At 33.8% G+C, this 17,548-nt stretch overlaps 2 protein-coding genes across 6 annotated transcripts; both read right to left on the bottom strand.

Annotated features, from left to right (window-relative positions):
* Positions 1–1,232: 1,232 nt before the first annotated feature.
* LOC120180440 lies at positions 1,233–3,493 on the bottom strand. Its single transcript, XM_039185761.1, has 2 exons — positions 3,356–3,493; positions 1,233–2,272 (listed from the first exon to the last, which is right to left on the bottom strand). Exon 2 carries the CDS (start codon positions 2,074–2,076, stop codon positions 1,384–1,386), a length of 693 nt encoding a protein of 230 aa, XP_039041692.1. The 5' UTR covers positions 2,077–2,272; positions 3,356–3,493; the 3' UTR covers positions 1,233–1,383.
* A 9,386-nt stretch (positions 3,494–12,879) lies between these two features.
* LOC120180448 (tubby-like F-box protein 8) lies at positions 12,880–16,807 on the bottom strand. 5 transcript variants are annotated; one of them, XM_039185768.1, is made up of 6 exons: positions 16,164–16,625; positions 15,923–16,065; positions 15,308–15,759; positions 15,084–15,171; positions 13,948–14,080; positions 12,881–13,629 (listed from the first exon to the last, which is right to left on the bottom strand). In XM_039185768.1, the coding sequence occupies exons 3-6, from the start codon at positions 15,653–15,655 to the stop codon at positions 12,924–12,926; spliced, it is 1,275 nt and encodes a 424-aa protein (XP_039041699.1). In that variant the 5' UTR covers positions 15,656–15,759; positions 15,923–16,065; positions 16,164–16,625; the 3' UTR covers positions 12,881–12,923. The 5 variants fall into 5 exon arrangements, with proteins under 5 accessions (XP_039041701.1, XP_039041699.1, XP_039041698.1 ...); XM_039185767.1 differs by lacking the exons at positions 15,923–16,065; positions 16,164–16,625 and adding an exon at positions 16,663–16,807; XM_039185769.1 differs by lacking the exon at positions 15,923–16,065 and having other exon boundaries at positions 15,308–15,681; positions 16,164–16,627.
* Positions 16,808–17,548: the final 741 nt, after the last annotated feature.

The raw sequence follows: 17,548 nt of genomic DNA, 5'->3' as shown, positions 1-17,548 counted from the left end.
ACCACAGCAGTTATGTCGTTTGTTTTGTAACGGCAAGTGGTTATTTGAAATCACTTAAATAGTTATGTGGTTATATTACTAAAATTGAAAGTATAATGGTCATGTCAGTATTAATCTCATAGTTAAGTAGCCATTTGATTAGTTTACCCTAAATATTATATATAACGTATATTTGTTTAAAAGCCATTTGATACCTTTATTCTTCTGGCAAGTGGGTGCTAATAATTGTAAAATGTCAGAAATCAAGTGATGGAAGTATATGGCAGATCCTGAAAGGGACCGAACCTAACAGCCTATTATAAATACTTTTGATAAAATACAATATGAAGTCACTAAACTATATTTAAATAATCCTTTTGAGCATCAAACTTTCAAAAGTTACAAAATAATAACTAGATTATCAACATATTATAAACTTGTCACTGTGGAGTTCATAAATTTAATAATTATTTTGTAATATTTTGATAAAATTTAATGATCATTTTATAATAATTTGATACATATAATGATTATTTTATAATTTTTTCATTTTAAACTTAAAAACTACTATTTTAGTGCTATTTAGAACGGATAAGATTTTTCAAATTAATAAGTTGGAAGTTTCAGGATATAAAAGAGCCACGTGTACATCGTCCTTAATCGGAAATGGAAGACGGCAAGTTCCTTTCTCTTCTTGGTTTCATTAAAAGTACAATTTTTAGTTAGGTATTTATGATAAAAACGTTTAATTATATTTTGCGATAATAGTTTAATTGTTTGGTGATTTGTTACAGATGAATGCGATAGTTCAGCTTGATTTTATCTGTTAGTTAGAAGAATCAAATATTTGGTACAAGGATTATGCCTTTAATTGGACGGCTTGACTTGCCTGAAAATGACAATAAACCACCACTGCCACCCGTAAAATGCATTAATTAACGTCACATTTCCAGCTCTCTTCTACCTTCTATGAATAAACTTATAAAAATCTAGGAGAATGAAATTTTAAGATAAAACAGTTAATCAATAAAAAATACAAAAAAATAATAATTAGATTATACTAAAATTTATATTTTTCATGAGAAACGAGCATCCCCCAAACCCTCTCAATCCATCCATGCTCAACTTCAACCACAAATCTCACACCACGTATCAAGCATATCACTCGTGGGAGATTGCTGGCATTAATTACCATAAAGACTAGTTACATGACTTCCATCCGTGGCTAACAAGCTAGCTAGGAACAGTTTAAATCAATGCAAAACTGGAAAGAAAAGAGTTGCTCCAATCTTTCCTCAGATTACATCCATGTTTGTCATTTTCAAATGTACTGATATACACTAATGAACATGAATCCAATACTACATACAAACCACTACAGTGTTTTAAAAACGAAGAACCTGATTAATCACTAGCTTTATGTCTCATTATAATCGTTGTTACTCTCCTTCCATTCAAGGTCACATTGGACGAACCGAGAAGCCAAGACTTCCTAAACAACCTGGCAATCTCCTTGACTTCCTCCTCGCTACATTCATCCACAACCACCACACACAGTCCGCCTTTCCTGACTGTCCTCTCCATCTCCCCTGCATACCGCATAGGATACAAGGCCTCCACCAAATGACCAGAAAAGGCAACATCGAAAGCCCCATCAAAGAAAGGAAGATTATGTGGATTGGCCCTGCTAACCAAAGGCAAGGATTCTATCAGTTCAACACCTATGACATTCTCCAGACCCATTTTAGATAAAGCCATGACCTCGTGGCCGGCTCCAGCAGAGACACAGAGGACTTTGGAGTGCTTCTTTAGGAGTCTCATTTGGTACAGTTGGGTGAAGAATTCAGTAAAGGAAGAGACCTGGGTCATCCAAGATTTGGAGGACCAGAGGCGGGCATTCTTCTTGGAAAGAGGAAGATAGTGGCGAGGGGTAGAGTCACAGGTGGAGTTAGGGAACCTCAAGCGAGGCTTTTGGGGAGTGCTTGGTGGGATGCTTGTTTTTGGGGTTTGGAGGAAGAGAGAAAAGGCAATAAGTGTGGCTATGGTGATTGATACAAACGATACCTTGTTTAGGGAACTTTGTATTTTTCTTTCCATTTCAGTTAATCCGCGGTCAAGAAATTCACCCCAGTAGTGTGTCAGCCTATTTCTCCATCAACAATGCAGTCCGATAACAACAGAATCTATAAGAAGGGCAGAGAGAGCTACTTTTATTTCTCAGTTTTTGGCTTCTCTTCTGTTCACAAAATACTGTGTTTCAAGCAATTTCTCTCGCGCAGCTTGCATTGGTAAACTGCAATACAAGATATACCATTACACCAACTATAAACCGCATACGTATTCCATAAAAGTCTTAACCAAGCAATCCTATAGAACATGCCATGTAGGCCACTATTACAATAACAATGACAGCAACAGCAGCAGAAGCAGTAGCATAAACTTTTCTAACCTGTAGTCACTATAGAAGAAAATTATACCCAAGTACGTCGTCACATATTCAAGACAAGATTCAAATCATAGGGGGAAAAACGAAAACCACAATCGAATAATGGAATGCATTCGTGTAGGAAGAAACTATAGTTTAAAACATCTTTTACAGAACCTGGAAAACCATAATTTAAAATTAAATAGTCAGGCTGTTTATACTTGTAATCAGTCTAAGAATATTCATAGCATACAAGTAATTTTATAATCCAGGCCACATCTAAAGCCTTTTACCACAAATTTCATAAAAAAAAAACCAAACACTAGCTGAAACATTAAAGATCGATGTGGTCTTTTATGGTAGTAAAGCTTATAATTTTTGCGAAAGGGCACAGCTTCTGGAGTAGACAAAAACAGGAACAGGTAGGCAAAACCAATTACCACCCATCAATTACTTGTAAACTGTAGTCAAGCATAGAACAAAACCGATAACCCACAATTATTTACCGTAAACTACTGCTAGTTAATCCATTGCATGAATTATAAGCCAATTAAACAAATACCGCAAGAGCACAGCATGGCATGACAAAAAGCCCTCAGATCTCGTAGCTATGGTTTGTAATTCGTGGTTTTAACCAACAAAACTAATTTTCCTTAAGAGCACCAACCACACAGCAGCAGTGTCCGTATGAAGAAAGAAAGAGATGTTCATCAAATGAACCCAGAGAGAAAGAAAAGAAAAGAAAGATGCTCTCGAGGCCATTGCTGAAAGGAAACGGCCAAAGTGAAGATCAGAAATAACTGATCCATTTTCTAGTAGTTCTGGATCAAATACTTAAAGAGAGAGAGAGAGAGACAGAATTTCAACCATCTGAAATTGGAGTCTAAAATGGGCAGATCTCGCACACAATGATGAATCAAAAGCCGAAAAGAACAATGAAATAGTACTCACCGTGAAACAAGCATCCGCCGGATGGAACACGATATTGATCGGAAACAAAGACAGAAAGACTAGACAACTCAAGTGTCAGTCTCAAGTTTTACCTATGCTATTCGTACCCGTAGATCTTGAAACTCTGTACTTTTTTTTTGGGTTAACAAAGATAGCCACAAAATTAATGGGTAGATGATAATTGCTTTATTTATCTGTTATTTCGATTTTAAATTTTTATTTAATCTTGATATTTGTGGTATATTTATTCAATTTGATTTTTTTTTGGATATGACACTAAATTTTAGAAATTACATTAGAATAATATAATTCTGTAATTTTTTTTATTTTTCGGAATTAAAATTGGATTAGTGTGCATAACTTCAGACATGACGCATCTTAAAAGGCGACGATGTTAACACCTTTTAAAATGTTCAGTTAGCACTTCTAGAAGAATGAATAGATCATTCGCACGTTTCTGCAATCTAGATTTAAATTACAATCATATTTTAAGATATTATTTTAAATATTATTTTATATTTTATCTTATCTTTGTTTTTAGTATTTTAGTTTAAATAATTTTAAGTATTTTTATTAGGGTTTATTTCTTTATTTTATGATTATCTTTATCTTATTTTTAGGATTTTGAAGGCTATAAAAACTCTCTCAGGATAAATCTAGAAATATATCTCTCAAAGAATTTACTTTTTTTCTTCTTTCTAGTTTTATAAAATTCTCTCTTCTCTTTTCTTTTTCAAGTTTTTATTTATTTTATTTTATTTTAAGTTTCATTTTTAAATATGTTAATTATGACTTTTGTTATGATAAGCTAATTTTCTCTTAAGCCGAAAGCTAAAGCGATGATTTAACTCCAAACGTGAGAATTAACTCCAAACGTGAGAATTGTAAGACACTTAAATCGCTTCAGATATATCTTTCTGTTTTCTGGGCTTATTTTTAAATCAAAACAATTTTCAAAACCAAAAATCGACGTTGGTCTGGATGTTGTTATGGTTAACGTGGGAGGAATGATCGACTTATTGAAGCACATTCGACTTCCTGGGAACACATTTAGCAAAATTGTTTGCTAAGAGAAAATTAAGATCGTAATAAGTTATTGTTGAAACAACATAATCTGAGTCGGCAACTTTTCGAGCATCAACGTTTTTAGATCTGTAGCATTGTTGTTGCTTAGATCAATTCACAAACCGATATTAAAGATTGCACTTGAGTATTCGGTATACAAAGCATAGTCAGAAGGATTTGTCCTTTTAGACAAGTAACCGATGTGAATCCTGAAATAAAGATCTATTTCGATGATCTGAGTCAAAGCTGAAAGCTTAAGGTTACTTTTCACAATAAGTTTTCTTTTCAAAATCAAATTATTATTTTATTCTATTTATTATTTATTATTATTAATTGTCTTTATCTTATTTTCAAACAATCTTTCAAAATCTCCCTATTTTATCTTATTATTATCTCACCTTTATTTTTATTTTTATATATATTTTTAATCTTGAATTTTATCCCTATCCAAACTCTAATGTTCAAAAACAAAAAAAATAATTAAATCTGAAACTGCATAGTCTCTTTGAGATCGATCATTACTTTCCATTTGCTATATTTTCTTTATATTTCTTTTGGGATTAAGGAATTATTTTGACGCGAAAACGACGCGTTCCATTTGATCGGTACCCATAGATCTTAGTGGTAGTTTTGTTGTATGACAACTTAATTTAAGGTTAAGGAAAGACGCTATTAAAAATATTAATATTTTTTAACATTTCTGGTAGAGCGCTACTTAAAATATTATTTTTTTATCGAAGATGTTAATTTTGCTACCTAAAATGAATATTCCGATATTAACATTTCCGGTAGAAAAAAAATAACATTTTAGATAGCGTTCTACCGAAAATGTTAAAAAAATATTAATATTTCATTTGCCTTATATTAGGATGTCTTTCCTTAGACATCCCCAGATCTTGGAACTCTTTACTTTTTTTCTTTTTTTGTTAACATGGATAGCCATAAAATTAGTGGGTAGATCAATCTAGCATATTAGACATGTCTGAATTAAAAATGTGATGAGCTTGCTGAGGGGGGTGAGTAAACGTGGAAATCTCCATGCTTCGGTAATATCCCATGCGAGCAAGGCAGTCAGCAAGCCGATTAAATTCCTTCGGAGTGTGACTGATTCTAACGCTCCAGGACCGGTTGAGAAGAGCAAGATTCTCCTAAGAAGTGTAGGCTCAAACGATTGGGGAGGAGAGTTGAGATTGCGGGCAACTTGAATATTATTGGTGTTGATCACCTATATGTCGGAAGCTATGTTGCTAAGAGGGCAGTGCATTTGTCGATTATCCTGCTATATTCAACGATGCACTTACCATTCTCATCTCGAAATACACCTCCACTCGCCACTTTCATGGAGTTCGGTTGCATCGCTCCATCCGTGTTTAACTTTATAACTCTCGGAGGAGTATGCTTCCATTTGGTGGAGCATCTATGTTGAACAGGTTGGGTTGTATAAATTGCCTTGCCTTGATCTAGCCTGCCCAAGCTTTGGCCGATAGAAGGATATCGGAGGAAGCATCAATTTGCCCGTTAAACACTACATATTGTGATGCTTCCAAAGCTTCCAAATAAGGATCCCAAAAAGGTGTCTCTAGTGATAATCCATAGTATCGTTCCCTGCAAAGTTAGAAGTGAGCCAATCAAATAATGGTTGTGAAAAAAAATAAAGAAGAAGATTGTGCTGGAATAATATGGTACCATATTGCTCGGGCTTGGTGACAGTCCCCAAGGATATGGGTAATTGATTCCTTCTCAGCGCCACACAACAGACAACGATCATCATCCGTAAGACCCCGTCTTTTCCGTTCGGTATTGGTCATAAGTCGGCGGCGGAGAAGCAACCATATGAACTGCCAAATCCTCTGTGGGCCATCGAAACTACACGCTAACTTCCATTTTGTATCAGGCTCATCCCAACTATTCTTCTGAGTACACACAAAGGCAAATTTCATAGAGCACAATCCCAACTGGTCCCAACGCTACACTGAAAGATCCTTGCTCAAATCATTCGAGGGGAGGAGAAGTTCCTAACACACGCTGGACAAGATCAGTAGAGAGTAATTGACGCTAACTTTTAGTTCACTGATTTAGTTCGATTTAATTATTGGAATTCAATTATAATTCTATCAAAATTCTTCTGTTAAATAAGACTATTTGATACATCTTTTAAAAGAATAATTATCAATTTAAAGCCATACCAAAAACGTAAACAATGATAAGATTTTCAACTCTGAATTTTAGGTTAAAATATTTTCAAGCTCTTCAAAGTGGGAAGTTATACATCAGCAGCCTAATTTAGGTTAAATAACAACATAACATAAACAAAATAAAAATTATTATAAAAAATATAACATTTCAATTGAACACAACCTAAAATGTTACAAAAAATATAACATTTTCAATTGAATGTTACGAAGAATGTGTACAATTAAAAAATGTTAAGAAAAAAATAACATTTTCAAAATAACACCCAACAAAAAAATATTAAATTTTTCATAATATTTTTTAGGTTGATGTGACTTTGAATTTCCTTTTCAAAGTAGAGAAATATTTATCATTTTGCTCACATGACTTCCAGCGCAATTCAATTTTTATTGAAATTCAATGGTGACGTGACATTTAATCTCAAATATGGAAACAATATAAGGATGAAAAGCATAATTAGACCAATATATCTTTATTTCATAATTCAAGATATGAAGTTAATGTTTCATTACCCAGTTCCAATGTTCAATGCAGTGCTATATTATAAAATTACAAAGCCATAAAATTCAGGATTCGTAACTACACACTTAAAAGAAATTACATACTTCAATTCAAGAACCAACAGAGCATTTACAAATTAACGAGTGGAACAGCAACACCATCGAAGATTTACGGTGCTTTCTGTTAGCTTTACAGCAGTCATGGAAAATATGGATCCGCAACCAACAACACGGTAATAGGTTATTTCTATTAGCCAGATAACGAACATGAAACATATTAGAGGAGATTGCACAATAAAAAAAATTACATATTTTAACACCAGCAATTAAAAATAATAAAGGAATATAAATTTAATCAAAAGTATTATAAAATATATGCAGCAAAAACAGACAGAGATCCCCTCAGAGTAATTGTATTCCCAAGGCTCTCCACATCCTTTTCCACAACTGCCATCAATAGTCATAAGACCAACAAATAATAATAATAATAATAACAACAACAACAACAACAACAACAAAAGCAGCTCCGCCAAGTAAGAGAGAAGATGAGAAAGAAGCCAAGACTAGTGATTACAAATAGTAGAAAGGATGGAGGCCAACAACAATGGAATAGCAACCTCCATGTACATATAGCATTCATCATCGGGGAGGGCAGGTTGATGTACAAACTAATATCCAAAAACAGCTTAGAGAATGTGATATCAACTGGAAATACTATATTGAGATTGACATAGTTCATAAGATTAATGTAGCTAGAGAAATACATAACATATCAAATGAGGACACATTACCATTCGGTAGCATTACATCATACTCTAGTTATTAAGAAAACATATTAACAGCAAAAAGAAATAGAAAACCACTATTAACAATGCATTCAACTAAGGGAGTGCAAGGCTATGGTTAACATGTAAATCGTATACAAACACAGAAAAATTAAAAGATTCAAAAAGTTAAACAAAGCCCTCAGATCTCGTAGTTATATGTAGTCATTTGCGGTGTTAACAAACCTGGCTTTGATTAAGAGAATTAACCAATCATCATCCATGTCCTTAAATATATATATTAATGATAGGAATAACTGAGGAATTGAGGGGAGGAGGGAGAGAGAGAGAGAGAGGGAGAGAGAGAGAGAATTATAGATAGAAACTAGACAGGATAAAGAAACAGCAATACAGAGAGAGAGAGCAATTGGACAACAGATGATGGTAAAGACTCAAAACAAAAATCAGAAAAAAATAGCTCCATAAAATGGGTTTTCCATCATTGGGGGGAAAATATCATCACAACAAAATCCACGCAAAAGAGGGGGAAGTGAACAGAATGAATTAGTTGCATGGAGGTTACGATTAAATTTAAATACTGTCTACAATAACATGATTCATTAATAAAAAATTTAAAGAAGCTTAAATAAATTTATAATGCAAGTATAACACATTTTTTTATTTAACAAATAATTTAAATACTATGTCTTCATTTTTGTGATGCATTAATTAAACTTTTAAATAAGCTTCAATACATTTATAAAACAATATAAGATATCACTAACAGTGCATGAAAAAGTATACTCAGAAAGTAAAGTGAAAAACACACATGCTTATGTTAATAGTTTGGCACATTATATGGCATTAGTTGAAGCCAGATGTCAAAATATAAACAACACAGACAGTTCTACTCAGACTACATTAGCATCCTATGCATGAAGACAGCTACCTTCAAAAACTCTCCAAAAGTGCAACTAAAAGAAGCCCTCAGAACTCATAGCTATGTCAGGATCATGTACAGTTCACTAAACCCATTCATCAATAGCTTCTCACACATCACCTGGCCAGCAAAGATAAATATATATATGTATATATATGTATGCATGTGTGTATGTATACATATGTATAGATTATGCAATACATTGCACATGGAGAGAGAGAGAGAGAGAGAGAATGAAAGGAGGTGGTGTGCAAAAGCCAAAGATGAATTGAAAACCATAACCATCCAAGAAAATATGAGTTTTCCATCATTGGGCAAAAATCAGCTAAGTCTCAATGAAACCAAAGATACAGGTTTCTAAATACATACATAACATTAACAAAGAAGAAACTATGAACTACGAGAGAAAAAGCACAATGGTCACAGTGGCTCTAATCTAGTTTACAATATCCTAAAAGGCCAATAACGTTTTAAGAGGACAAAATATTTCAAATAAAGCAAAATAAACTCAACAACACAATCTAACGACAGTGAAGCTCACAACTTTCATTAAAATCTACATCCACAGAGGTCAAAAGAAAAAAGAAAACAACAATAAACGAAATAACTATCTTAAATAACAAATTCGTCACATTATCCTCTACATGTTAAAGCATTTTACATTCATTAAGCAAATCTTAAAAAATTGGTATAAAAAGCAGTGAGATAGACTTGAACCAAGATGAACCACTAAGGAAATAACATACTCTCTTAAGTATTATAAGATAATGGACAGGAGAAATACTAGTTAAGGTTAAACAAGAAAAGAGTGACAATAATTTTTCAAACAATAAATTTTATAACGCTTTTCAATGCAGCAAATTAAGTAGAGGATGATACAATAATTGATAGAAAAAGACATAAAAAGCACATCAAGGAGTACATGATTAAAGTTAAATCAGACACTACCGACCCAAGCAAATATATCAAGCATTTAAAATAAACAAAGCTGCATTTTGGTTTACCACAGTTCTCAGTGAGGCTTCAAACATTTCATCTAGCAACAGAAAAACTAATTGCATGTATGATATAGTAAGAGATTAACATAGTTTATAAGAGTAATGAAGCACATCTACTGATGTCATACTAAGACCCTGTAGCACTACCTTTCCAAACTGTAATTACAAACGATCAAATAACAGAACAAAAAAATCCCCTTGTTGAAAACTGCTAATAAACACATTAAGCAAATTACACGTAGAAGTACGATCAAGAAGTAAATTAGATGCAATAAAACTAAGAAATAATAAACAGGATAATAAACTCAGATTCAAAAGGTTCAACAGTGCCCTCAGATCTCATAGCTATATTTGGTCATTTGCAGTATTAACAATCTGGTTTTCATCGAGAGGATTTACCAACCAACAGCCGTGTCCATAAGAAGAAATATAGAATTTAGAAAGAATAGAGATAGAGAGAGAGAGAGAGAGAGAGTAGAAAAAAGTAGAGAAATGGGAAACAGAAAGAGAGGCAATTGAACAACAGATGATGATTGTAGACTCTCTAAAACGAAAATCAGAAAAACTGCTCCATTCAATGAGTTTTCCATCATTGGGCCCAATCAACCAAACTTTTAAATTTGATACCATGTTTTTAACCCAAAACCAAAAAAACTGATGAATCAGATAAAGCTTTCCAGCCTGCATTTACATCAAGATTACATTTTCTTCCACTGTGCCTGCATCTTAAACTGAAAAAATGGTTTTAGGAATCAAATACAAAAAAATGGGTATTTTGCGAAAGAGATAAAATAAATAAATGAAAAACCCTAACACATCATAGATCTTGACTATCGAGCATATCAGCCGTGGTATTCTCCAATTGACGATAGTTCTTCATAGACTTTACAGTTCACATAACACAACTAATATAAACGTCTACCTGAACGCATGTACGAATCGTGTGAAGTGGAATTAATCGTGGAAGTGGTGGAGGTAAAGGCGGCGGCGGTGAGAAAAAGATCCAAATTTCTACATCGTGGGTTTAACCAATTTTATTTATTTAAAAAAAAAAATCAAGAGATGGAGAGCAAAAGATGTCGGGGGTTTAAAAGCGGAAAACGCAAAGGATTGAATTACCGAGTTTGCCATTGGTTTGAGAGGGTAATATCGGGATCTAGCTCAAATATTTGGGTGTGGATTGACACGTTTAGGGTTGAGGCGGTCTCGGTCAAAGTTTGGTAAGCTCTAAAATATTTTGGTGGGGATTACCGATTTCTCTTATTTGATTTTCTTAATACTTAATTATTGTTTACCCTTAAATTAATATTTGTTACTAAGATCTTAAGTTATTAGTATTGTTCAAATTACGATAAATTTGAAATTTTATATTTGAATTTTATCATGTATATATATTGATTATAATTAAACTTGTATTTGTATATTATATTAATAATGTTTTTATTTTCGTTACATGAATTTTTTTGGTAAAATTTGTTATATGAACGTGTTAATCGTAATTTATTTTAAATTAATCTTTAAACTTTTGAAAGTTCTAATTTCATCCCTAAACTATGATCATCATTCTAAATTAGTCCCTAAACTTTTTGAACATTTCAATTTCATCCTAAACTATATGAAAATACTAATCACATCCTTTGTTAATAAAATCGTTAGGCCAAATTATATTATTATTATTATTATTATGTTTGGAAAAAAATTCAAATTAAACTATGGTTGAAACTAATTACATATTTGGTTTACTTTGGGGACAAAATGAAAGATTCAAAAGTTTGGGACCAATTTAGAGTGATGATCATAGTGTGGGAATGAAATTGAAATATTCAAAAGTTTAAGGACTAATTTAGAATGAAAGTCATAATTTGACAATCAAATTAGAACATTCAAAACTTTAAATACTAATTTAAAAAAATATAATTTGGGGGACATATAATGCAATTGCCTCGTATAAATATACTGTGATCGACAAATGTACTTGCAGCGCAATAACTTTCCCTGAATCATAGTATTAACTCTATTTTTTTTTCTTTCTTTTAAATACACTCATTCAATGGCCACCAAACATCTTGTTTTCTGTATTATTTGATAAGATCTTATCATATCCATCATCAAATCAAGTTGGTGAACTAATGGCATTCACCATTACCGGTTGTGAAACATTCTATTAATTCGTGTAAACAAGAAAACAATTAAACTTTAAATATTCGAGAATCAAACCAAAAAGTCGTTTATATATATATATATATATATATATATATTTGTGATTACCCCATTCCCTTTATATATTAAATTTCTTCACTTGTCGTCAGTTGATTTTAAGTTTATCTAAAAAAATAAATTAATTAATTTAGGCAAAAACACACCAACAAAGTTGGAAAATACATACTAACAAATTTCGTCTTAAAATAGCTAGTCACCCACATTAACTATACATGTCTGGCAATTACTGTAAGCTTTAGTAAATAATAAGGTCAAGCAAATTGTAGTTTGTATGTGAGCAAGTTACTTGACTCGCATAATGTTGTGAGAAGGAATATGTTGGCATCTAAACAGAATTTTCGTGACTATGGGTTGCTGACAGGGGGTTCCAGTTAAAAAGGCCAGACAAATGAAGACGTGGACGACAACACATGGGATTTGGGAATCTAATGTTCTGTCTGCGACAGACCATACTCTGCCACCACATGAATTCCAAGCACAATTCCGACAAGCTACCGCCTTCAAAATCAGGTCATTCTCTATACATAGTAATTGACTATTCATTATAAGAAAATGTATATGTACCTAATAGGAACCAGAAGCCTGGGCCCCAAGGCCTGAGAGGATGAGATCTTCAAGAAAAACGTGGTAAACTCTACGTCCGACTCTCACCTGTTGTTTTCAGATCATTTTCAAAGATAGAACAGAATACAGAAATCCGTCTCAAAGGAGATTAAAACAGAGGAAGAGAAATGAAAGGTGAACAAATGTTTTCGTGTCCTTGCCAGTTCCTGGCCACGAATTGTACATAAGACTTCATACAATCAACCCATCCTATTCCGATTCTAGAAAGCAAGTTACCCGATACCCAGCTAACAGTTGTATTTGCTTAACATGTAGCTTTCTCTGTTACTCACATGCCAATTTGGTGTCGAAGCTGCTCAAGCAGATTGCAAACGCCTGGAATGCAGAGAGTGGATATCTGTAGTCCATGGTAAACATGTCCTTGCCAACTTTACCAAACTGGAGGATTATCTTATCGTGGTCGGGTTGTGCTGGCTGTGATGGGGTTGGTGCACCAGCTGCTGGTTGGTTTGCAGCAATCAACTGAAAGTTCTTGACCGATGCAACTGTAACCCTTCCTCGAAAGTTCAGGCACCAACACTGTAACTGCTCATGCCATCTTGGTTGTTTGTTCCTTAGAATCAAAGGCCTTTCCTTTCCTTCATCCTCTTCATCGCGGGTTCCAACAATGTCCGAGAATCTTGCACTACTAAACTCAGATGAGTTGTCAATGGCCTTTGAGAAAGAGATGCTTCGAAACGAGTCTTCAAGGGATCGGGGCATAAGCTCCCGCTGGCCAGGGACAATGCCACCTGGCTCGAGGGCTGAAGCAGGAATTGTGTACATACTACAGTGCATCCTACGAGGTCCCCTAGTACCTAGCACATTCAGCTCATAGGAGACCTGGGCAATGTTGTAGCTACCGGTGGGGACCTTTGGAGAGACCTTTTTTGAATACAACCTTCGGCTTTGACCAGGTGGTGAAAGCTTAGCATTGTTGTATGGAGGGTGAGTGTCATAAATTATGAATTTGGTACCAAGAAAATTAGACCTGAAGACGAAAAACAAACTTTAGGGTGTTCTTATTTGCAAAATTAGCGAATATGTAAAAATTAAGATAGAAAATCAGCTCAATGGTGCATACTTTGCACTTACATTATGCATCAAAATATCAGCCTCACAGACTTACATTTACAACCTAACAAATAATGTCAACAACAAACAAACTAGAGAGCACTTACAGGAGAATATTATACACTGTTTCCTTCCTCAAAATTGTCAAGCATCTAACTTTAATATAAAAATATAATACAACAGGTGGTTTAGCACATTTTGCATTCAAATCCTGATAAAATAATAGAAATCGTACCTAAGTTTTCCAATGTATTTGCTGCTAGATCTCGATATACTATCTGCATCCATAGAGATTACATACTCTGTGCAAGTAGTTCTACGGGTCCGTTTTGCAGAAAGAAGAAACTTCCCATTCTCAACAAGCAAGGCTGCAAAGGGAAATATACCAAAGTCAGGGTCACAAACCTAAATATAAATGGTAAATAGAAAGCAAGAAATTCTATGCATGTAGGACAAATAACACCATGATAATGTGCTATCTATAACTAGTTGGAATTAAGGAGACAAAATTAGAGAAATAGTTCCCCTTGGTGCAAGGGGAATTAAAAATAGAGGGTTATGATCCCCGGCCACCATGAGGCAAAGATGGCCGACAAAACCTTATTTAAGTTGCATGCAGACACATGATGAAGTTCAACTTATTCCAGCATAAAAAGGACATTAGAGCCCATTCCAATTTATTCATGTATTATTAAACGCTTAAAGTAAACCACTTGGTATAAACTCAACCATAACAATTCTATTTGTGTAACACAGCTCAGCCACTGGTCATAGAGGACAACAGAAAATCCACCCATAAACAAATGACATTTATACTTGAAACCAAGCTGATTAACATAAATGCACCACAACTATTAGAATTACTAGCTGAAAACATTCTGTCGTAATATATATATATATATATATTAAAATCCTAGCAAGACTAGAGGGATCAACAAGGCATTCGAATGAAAGCAGATTTACAAGGTTACTACTTACTAATAGCCAAGAAGTGTTTATGGAAATATCTAGGAACAGACCTGCTACAAGATATATTTATTGCATATTACAACCGTTTCTGCTAGAAGGCCTTCCAGAGTGAACAGAGGGAGCATTATTGCAAGTCAAAGAATTAATATTACAACTATAGGATGCTTTTTACAGCTATATTAGCATCCAAAGAACAAGAGAAATTTAATTTATAAAATAAAATACATTTTTTCACAGCGCTGAACTTAAACTTATCACAATAGAAACATTAGTGCTAACAATAAATTTGTGGTATTGCCCAAGGATGCCAAAGAAACACGTAAAAACACCAGAGAAAGGATGTCCGTAAGTCTCAGGACCAAGCCAATGAATTTGAAGGACGAGACTGCAAGAGTAGCTTACCAGGACTAAGGCAAAGGAAAAGATGATAAGTTAAATTAGATTTGTCTCTCTTTATGAAGCATTGGATAGTTCCATCCCTATGTCCAGGCTGTGATTAATTAGCAAATGTAAACATTGTCAGTCACCATTGTATATAAATGAAAATTCGACTGCAAAAGTTAAAACACATATGCAATCGTATGTGATTACCAAGACAAAGGATCATAATTGATTAGAGACCTAACCTGCTTCAGAGAAACTGGAAAGGTGATTTTCCCAGAGAACTCAGGACATCTAACAATTTCTTTGCACATTTCCCTCCATGACCTGCATACTGCGGCACAAGCAACAACATGCTTGCGAGCAGGCCACGTGCTCTCACTCGCTTCCAATCTCTTTATCACATCACGCAACAGCTCTGGGGGAAGGCTTGCCCAGCGGCTATTCTGGACAACCATAGGTTGATCATGCAACTCAAGCACTGAACCCTGAGATTTTCCCCTATGATGACCAGGCAACCTCACCTCAAAACTACGCCTAGATAAGCTCCCGATAGCATCCCTCACGTCGTTAACTATACTTCGGAACGACATTTACTCTTAGCACTAACAAAGAACCCCAAAAGAATTATTATGTCCTCCAAAATGGTTTGCTTAAATTACAGTTATGGTGCAGAAGATCCACACGCATGCAACAGCTGCAAAATCAAACCACAAACAGCTTAAAGTTAAAAATTTCGAAACTGAAATTTTCTTGATGAGAAAGTAAGAAATGGGGAAAATCTCAAAGCAAGGAAAGAAGATTCTCATAAAAGAAAAAGGCTCAATCAAAATGGACCCAATAAAAAGCAACTAAAATACCTAAATCAGAAACTATTATTTTGGAGGGGTTTTAAAAACCCTAATCACACCCCCCCCCCCAAAAAAAAAAACTCTTAGTTTCTCTTAATTGAAAATCTTAGTTTCCATGTCCTTCCCATAAAACCTTTATTCAAACTTATAATCTGGAACACGAAAGTACAAGAAATACAAAAAAAAACCTTTTTAAACCCTTAAAAATAAGCACCAAAATTCGCCAAAGTAATTTAGAATAAAATCTAACCTTCATCAAAGTAACTGAAGCTAAGAAGAGCTTAAACGTAAGCAAAGGTCAACTCTTCTTTACTCCTCTGAGCGTCGAGGAAGGAAATATGAGACCTCTTTTAGAAATTGAAAAATAGGAAAAAAATTAAAGTTCGAATTTAATTATTACACTCCAAATTATACGAAAACCACGAAAAAAAATCCAGAAATTAAGAGAAGAATGAACGTAGAGTTTCTTTTAGCACCGAAAAGAAAACTATTGAAGATAATAAAAAGGAATGTATCAAATCACCGGAAGCAAGGAAAAATGTTCAAGAAAAGAAATCAGATTTAGAAACTTTTGGAAGAATGGTACAATGAAGGGACTTGCGAAACTTAAAGGAAGCATGGATTTCTCTTTCCTACTTGAAAGGGAAGCTTTCTTTTTTTTTTTCTCAAGAAACAAACAAAGCAGCAAAATACTAGGAGAAATTTGAGATCTAACAAGGAAATGAAAATCACAATCAAGCAGAGCTCACCATCAATGTTTCGTTCCTCTCTCTTCAGTGTCAGATCCTCAAACACTTTTACCACACGCGCTTTCTCTCTCTGCTGAAAAACAAAACCACGGATGACCAGGAATGAGTTCAAGACATATTAGTTATGATCCCAGATTATAATGATTATATTTTCAAGAGTATATCAGAGGTTAAAACTTTGGTTGTTCGATGTTGAACTTGAAGAATCTAGATTTCGATCGAAGTTTAATTTTTTATTTGATTTAATTATATTTTTAAGTTGCTCTCAAAATAAATTAATCAATTCTAATCCAAATTCCTCCTTTAATTTAATTAATCAACTTACAATTATTATATGATTTTTTTATTTTATTTCTTTTTGTTTATTAAACGAAATTTCCTGGAGAGTACTATTTTGTCCTTAACTGTTGACTTTTCCGGATTGTCTACTTGTATATCTGACCAAAGAGTAAATTAAACGCGTCGTTTTGGCTACAATGCAATGTCTGTTTGATTGATTCCATAGGCCCCAGCCATTTTCCTAACTTAGCCACTTCCGTCGTCGTGAACACGTAGCGCACATTAGAAACAGTGGTGCACACTGCACACCGTAATTTGTCCTATGCCCTTGTCCCTCTTCCTCTTCATATACAATTTATCTTATTTATTTGTAATTATTTTTAATTAAAACAACAACTAGTAAACATAAACATATATGAATGAATTGGCTTAACAACTTAACATTTGAAATGAACTTTTTTAATCGTAATATTTTTTTTCTTGTTTATTATAGTCCTTGAATTTTATAAATCTTATTACTTGGATTCATCTCCATACACTCTTCATATTTTTTATAATATATGTCTCTCTCTATTTCTTTTAATTCTCGTTAATAATTTGAACTTGG

Source organism: Hibiscus syriacus, unplaced genomic scaffold (assembly GCF_006381635.1).
Source record: "Hibiscus syriacus cultivar Baekdansim isolate YM2019G1 unplaced genomic scaffold, ASM638163v2 tig00112496_pilon, whole genome shotgun sequence".
NCBI lineage: Eukaryota > Viridiplantae > Streptophyta > Magnoliopsida > Malvales > Malvaceae > Hibiscus > Hibiscus syriacus.
This window is presented reverse-complemented; position numbering and strand designations above follow the sequence as displayed.